General features: G+C 37.9%; 1 protein-coding gene across 1 annotated transcript; it reads left to right on the top strand.

The window, feature by feature from the left end:
- The first annotated feature begins 218 nt into the window (after positions 1 to 218).
- LOC132179724 (zinc finger protein SHOOT GRAVITROPISM 5) lies at positions 219 to 2,772 on the top strand. Its single transcript, XM_059592487.1, has 3 exons — positions 219 to 690; positions 785 to 1,184; positions 1,894 to 2,772. The coding sequence occupies exons 1-3, from the start codon at positions 579 to 581 to the stop codon at positions 2,642 to 2,644; spliced, it is 1,263 nt and encodes a 420-aa protein (XP_059448470.1). The 5' UTR covers positions 219 to 578; the 3' UTR covers positions 2,645 to 2,772.
- The last annotated feature ends 4,146 nt before the right edge of the window (positions 2,773 to 6,918 follow it).

The raw sequence follows: 6,918 nt of genomic DNA, 5'->3' as shown, positions 1-6,918 counted from the left end.
CCCCCACCCCCATTTACCTTACTTTTTACCTCTCTGGGTGTGTGAGAGAGAAGGGGTCACGTGAGGAGGAAGTGAGCTCACGTGTAATAGAGGTATGGTCTGCATTTATTCATGCAAATTACAGTGTGATGAATAATGACTGTTTGTATTCTTATGGGGAGGATGTTTTTCTGTTTCTGTCTGAATTCTGTGTGTGGGGCTCAAAGTTTGAAGCAAATGTGATTGGGTCAGCCCCAAGCGCTCTCTCTCTCTCTCTCTTTCTCTCTCTGGTTTCCTGTAGAGAGCTTTATATACAAGACTTGCCTCAACCTTACCTGCACAAGGTGGGGGGTCAATGAAACAACAAAGCAAGAAAGCTCATGGGAGAAAAAAGAGAAAAAAGTTTAAAAGCCTTAAAGCTTAAAGAAAGCTGATTGCAGAAAGCAAGAGCTTTCCTTCTTCTCTCTCTCTCTACCATATTCTTTCTTCTAGGAGTAAAGCTGAAAACCCACTATTCCAACCTCACCAGCTGTACAGGTAGGGATTGAATTTGTAACCATCCCCACCATATAGTCTCCAAAAAGCAATAAAATCCATCCATGTTAGACAACACTGCTTCTTCTGCTGCTCCATCTTCCTCCTCTGATGCATTTGCTTCCCTAGAAAATGGCCTCTCTAACAAAAGAAAAAGAAGACCGGCTGGTACACCAGGTAACAAAACTATATATATATATATATCTCCTTCTTCGGTTTCAATTTTTTTCTTCTTTCTTCTTTATTAATTTTCTTAATTGTTTTTATGTAGATCCAGAAGCTGAGGTGGTGTCTCTCTCCCCCAAGACCTTGTTGGAATCCGACCGCTATGTGTGTGAGATCTGCAACCAAGGGTTCCAAAGAGACCAGAATTTGCAGATGCATAGGCGAAGGCACAAAGTGCCATGGAAATTGCTTAAGAGGGAGACGCAGGAGGTGAGGAAGAGGGTTTTTGTATGCCCAGAACCAAGTTGCTTGCACCACGACCCATGCCACGCCCTTGGCGACCTTGTCGGCATCAAAAAGCATTTCAGAAGGAAACATAGCAATCACAAGCAGTGGGTGTGTGAGAAATGCTCCAAAGGATACGCCGTTCAATCCGATTACAAAGCCCACCTCAAAACCTGCGGCACCAGAGGCCATTCTTGTGACTGTGGCCGTGTCTTTTCCAGGTTTTTCTCTCTCTCTCTCTCTCCCAATTTACCAATATCTATGTTTAATGTTTCTTTTCCTGCTTCATCGGATTCACAAAATTTCAAGTGATAGCTAAAGGGGTATAAATTTTAATGCCTGATTTGTTATGTTCCTCTCCTTTCAAGCTCTAAAATCCTCATAAGGAAAGCAGCATCAATCCTAGATTACTGGTTTTTTCTTCTTCTTGTTGGGTTGTTTTTAAGAAAAAGTTATAGAATTCCATATGGAAGAATAATTATCTGTCTTGTGGTACATGACCTCATCCTTTGTATGAGATCTAGGCCAGCCAATGGAACTTTTATGACAGTTTTCAAAGGCTAAACAAAACCCAAACACCCATTATACCTATCTGATTTCTTTTGCTTATATTTATTATTTATTCCAAACCAAGTCTTCTAATCCATACTAGAGATACTAATCTTTTTCTATATCCTTTGCTTCTTGTTAACCCTACATCAACAAGTTTTGGTTGCTTTCCTTTATTAGAATTATAATTTAAAGAAAGAGAGATGAAAAGGAAGAGAGACTGTCCGTCCACACATTTACATGATTACTTTACATGACTATATTTTTCCTTGATATTTTTGATTTTGTATAATACTCTTATCTCAATATACTAGTTCAAGTCAAACTATGCTATATAATAATGTAATGCCTTTGAATTATTCAATTTCTTTGTCCTCCCAGAGTTGAGAGTTTCATCGAGCACCAAGACGCCTGCACGATCCGGCAGGCTCGGCCTGAACTACATGCACTGCAGCCAGCCTGCTCGTCACGAACCGCGTCGAGCACCAGCCCATCAAGTGACACCAATAATTTCAGCACAACCCCATTTCCTGGATTGCCGCTACCAAAGCCGGTTGAACCTGTTTGCTTAATCTCCGAGCAAAACAACAATAATATCCCCTCCACTTCTGAACAGCAACACAATTTGGAGCTTCAACTTCTGCCGTCGTCAGACGAGATTTTCGCGACCCATTTGAAGCTCTCGATAGGCTCGAGCGATGGTGGGGAGAGGAGTGAAGCAAACAAGACTAATTTGAGTTCAAGTAGGAGGTCTGTAAGTGAAAATAATGCGAGTGAACGCACATCAGAAGTGGCGAGGCTGAAAGAATTCGCAAACGAGGAGCTAAAGTTGGCGATGAATGAAAAGGCGTACGCTGAGGAAGCGAGGCGAGAAGCTAAACGTCAGATTGAGATAGCTGAAGTTGAGTTTGCAAATGCCAAGAGGATAAGGCAACAAGCGCAGGCTGAGCTGGAAAAGTCACAGCTTCTGAAAGAGCAAGCCACCAAGAAGATCAGCTCCACCATGCTGCAAATCACTTGCCAGGCCTGCAAGCAACAATTCCATGCATCCACCGCTGTAGCGCCGTCCGATGAAACATCGCTTGCTGTAAGTTACATGTCCTCCGCCACAACAGAAGGGGAAGGAGAGTGAAATACTAAATGACCAGACCAAGAAAACGTTGTTAACAAGCAATCATGTCTCTTCTTAATTAACTCAATATTAATCTTTTATTCTTCATTTTCTCTTGCTGTATCAACTAGTATTTTGGAGTCTGACCATTTTCTCTTGTTGTGGTGTTGATTTAAATGAGTGTTGTAACCAGTTTTTTTTTTTTTTTTTTTTGATCATTTAATACATCTTCGATCATTTGTTGCAAAGACAAGTAGGTGAATTTTTTATTTTATTTTATGGGTTTCTACCTTTACATAAAGTGTGGGTATATGGAGGCTCCCACTGGTTTCAAAAAGCACTTTCTAATATATAGTTAGGTGGCTGGTACAAAAGACAGAAGAGGGTGGCTGAAGAAAATTTGTGATTCTTTCATGTGCAAGCTGGGCATCTCTCGTAATATGTCGGAAGCGTCCCTTTCTATATTTACTTTCTTCAGAAATTACGACTAAATGTCTAAGCCCATTATTCATTCGGACAAGAATTCTCTCCACTTTTGTATTTGATGGTATTAATGGTCACGATTTAAAGTTTGTTTATCCATATATAAAGATGTGAAATAGATAACTGTTTGTGATATATTTCTTTCATGAAACCGAGTCGACTTTGAATGTAGTGCAAATTGGTGTCTCTGTTGCATCCAGCCCATGCATTCTTTATTATATTCATATCTTTTTCGATTCTTTTAGTAAGTCGAAAGAAATTAAGTGGGGAACAAGGTGAATTACCTTATCCAATTCATTTTGCTTCCAAATTCGAAGGAGAAAAGGATGTGGGCATGGGGAGGTGTTATATAATAAGTAGTGTTGTTAATTGAGTTGGATAAACATGGAGGATTTGTTAAAAGTGAATGACATTCGCATTAATTGTATTTGTCACCTCCGCAAGTTATATGCTTGTTGGGACCATTTCGCTACAGAATTGGAAAGAACCACTCGAAGGTGCTGACCTATAATCAACACAAATTTAAAAGAAAGAGAGAGAGAGAGAGAGAGAGAAAAGAAAGATGGGGAGTCATTGTCATTGCATTTGTGTTCCTTTTAAATGCATATAAAACGCCATGTTTTTCAGTGCCACAGTTGAAATGGTTATGGACAGGCACTCGTCCCTCTCAACATAAACAACACACACAAACCCCATTGAGAGAGAGAGAGAGAGAGAGTCACTCACTTGCCCTATCAGAATCTGGCCGGGGGAGGGTGCAGTGTCAGCAGCAGAGGACACCGTACCTTTTTCATTAAATTAGAGGGAAAATTTCACGGACTCCAGTTGAAGGAAGACCCATGTTAGTGTTAAAAAAAATAAAAAATAAAATGAAAAGTGAAAACCACCGTGTGGGTAGCTGATTTTCTTTCACAATTCAAGCCAAAGCAAAAGCGAACACAAGGCGAAGGTGCACCAAAAGGGTCCCATTTCCATTTGCTTTTTTTTTTCTCTCCTTGGGACCACGTGCATCTCTTTCCCCACCTTTTAATGCTGCCTTTCTTTGTTTTTTTTTTCTTTTTTTTTTTTTGTCTTCTAGATAACTATCCATTGCACCACCCTTCTCTCTTTCAAATTTTGTTTTCTTTCCTTTTCAGTGTTCTGAATTATATAAATACCGACCTCCAATATTAGAATTAATAATACATTGGGGTTGCTCTCTTTTCATTAAGGATTTCAATATATTCTTTTTCCTACAGCCTTTACGTTGGTGGTGAAACAAAAAAGTTGGAACGTTTTTTTATGGCTTTCGCTTACTTCTAGTACATAAAATATCTTGATAAAATCTGAAAAAGCAAAACTACAAAAAAATTAAAAAAAAAAAAAATCCAATTAACACTAAAAGTTTCACCACATGTTTGTAAAACACTACTTTTTTTCTTTATAAAGTGTCCTGCAAAGGTTTTGTATCCGTTGAGAGTCTTGAGACATATGCAAAGATTTAATGCGTGTACTGTGATAGTAACAACACTGGTGTTAATGTTTTACCCCTCCAAAATTTTCTTTTTAGCTTCCCCCATCCCTCCCCCCCGCCCAAATTCTAGCTCCGGCCTTGGGTACAATTGGTTGAAATGCTAGCTCCGGCCTTGGGTACAATTGGTTGAAGGATAGTGATAAAATGGTACTTTTCGCATTATGCTTTTGGGTAAATTTTAGTGAGTTTAAGGGAAAAATAATTAAGAGAATTGTTAGAAAATTTATGTTTCAAAAAATACGCACAAATGAGCCAAAATTAAAACTTTATAGTGTAAAGAATGAAATTTCACTGATCTTGTCAGAAAAACAAAACATTTGTTCCTATATGTTGATGCAATTTCCGGCACGGTGAATTCAAGGGAGTTTGGGTCCTCAAGCTCTGCTTCTTATGAGTGTTCTTTTTGTGAGTATTGTGACAAATTTGCAAAACGGAGCGCACGTTAAGAGGTCGCACCAAGTGTTGGCCGGTGGCTCCTCCTCCGATGCTTAAGTCAGTATATGAAAATTATCGTCTTTCATACCTTCAGAATTAGGCCTTTCATAGTTGAGCATGCAGAGGTAGTTATGATGGCCGGGCAAAAGATCCAAGATTTGATCATAACGGCATGAAGGGTTAATGCTTGCGCTCCTTCTCTTTATGACTGATGGGAGGCCGTTACGTACGTTGATCCGAGGATTGCCTGTACCTGCGAGGCGGCTTTAAGAGCAGGATCGTAACCATTCCGACTATCTTGCCAGGAGCGGGCTGCTTTTGTATCTAGACGTTAAGTGCGAGAGGTCCATAGTGATCTTATGTCTGGATTCTGGCTTTTCGAGGGTGTGTGGTACAACGTCGTATTCGTTGTTTTGCATCAGGTGCCCTTGGCGAGCCTATTTGGGTGTACCGGGCTCTCTTGGGCTCATGGGCCCCTAAACCCGGTGGCTTGTAATGACCTGAGGGCTCTGGGCTCCGGGTTTATGTGTAACACTATAGATCAATGATCTTCTTCTCAATCCCTTTTCTATAACTTTTAAAGGAGTTGTCGGCTCTTATTTGAAAAGAAAAATTTTAGTCTTTGTGTAGTAGACGTGAATGAGAGAGAAGAATCATGTTAAAATGTTGATTAAATGATTATATATATATACCCCCTTCAAACTACCATTTCATTGCCAATGCTCTCCCAAACCACTAATTGTGTCAATTAATCTCCATCCTAAACTATCAATAAATGTCAATGTCGCCCATAAGGCTAATAAAAAGATGAAAATGACCATAAAAAGTTTCAATAAGACAAAAATATCTTTATAAATTAGAAGGAAAAAAAAAGTTTAAAAATTTTTAAAACAAAATTTTAATTTAAAAATAAAAAAAATATTTTTTTTAAAAAAATATTCTTATAAATTGGTTTTTTTTCTTTCGTATTACAAAAAAAAATATTTTTTATATATTTAATTTTTTTTTTAAAAAAAAAAACTATCCTTATAAATTCGATTTTCGTTTTATTTTATTTTATTTTTTTTCTATATTGTTTTTTTCTAAAAAATAAAAAAATAAAATTTTAAATAATTGTTTTTAAAATAAGTCCATATAAATTGGATTTTTCTTTTTAATTTCTATAGTTTTTTTCTTTCTTCATTTTTTTAATTTTTAGGTTTTAGTTTTTTTTTTTAAATAATTTGAAGAGTTTTTTTAATTTTATGAAGGGTATTTTTGTCCTTACAGGGGACATTGACATTTTTAGAACAGTTCTCGGCTGGTGTGAACAACGTATTCTTCAGTGTGTCCTTCACATTCCTCGATCCCTATAAAACAATATCAATTAAGAGAACTTGCCGCAAGTGTCGGCGGGTTTCACTCCAATGCCTAAATCAGTATGTGTGTGAAATAGATGTTCAATGCACAATAATTCAGTATGAGGTTTATACTTGAGATTTATGAACTAGACGATACTTACTCCTTGAAGGACCTCTAGACTTAGTAAGAACAACAAGTTTCTCAACTTGTCTCCATCCTGACCATATTCACGGAGTACATCTCCTCACCAACCCTTCGGTAGACGTCTTTCTTCACGTACCCATGACAGCAAACTTTGTGTAGATGAATGAATAAGCAACACGCCAAGCAAGAGCAAAGGACAACCCGAAGCTTTATCATGCTTCTCTTGAACAAAACAATTCTAGAGACACAGTGCTCATAGAGAACTTTGAGACTTCAGTGAACAACGCACAGGAAAATATTTTCCAAAAGTCTTAAATGAACAGTGACATGATGTAATACCCAGACTTTTTAAATTGTTTTAAAAAGAGTTTTAAACCCT

This window comes from Corylus avellana, chromosome ca4 (assembly GCF_901000735.1).
Source record: "Corylus avellana chromosome ca4, CavTom2PMs-1.0".
NCBI classification, from domain to species: domain Eukaryota; kingdom Viridiplantae; phylum Streptophyta; class Magnoliopsida; order Fagales; family Betulaceae; genus Corylus; species Corylus avellana.
The sequence above is the reverse complement of the archived record's forward strand: the minus strand, read 5'-3'. Positions and strand labels throughout refer to the sequence as shown.

Excerpts from the sequence above, each read along its gene's own strand:
- LOC132179724 (XM_059592487.1), top strand. The coding sequence starts at position 579 with ATGTTAGACAACACTGCTTCTTCTGCTGCTCCATCTTCCTCCTCTGAT. Across the intron at positions 691-784 it reads AAGACCGGCTGGTACACCAG|ATCCAGAAGCTGAGGTGGTG; the intron begins GTAACAAAACTA and ends GTTTTTATGTAG. Across the intron at positions 1,185-1,893 it reads TGTGGCCGTGTCTTTTCCAG|AGTTGAGAGTTTCATCGAGC; the intron begins GTTTTTCTCTCT and ends TTGTCCTCCCAG.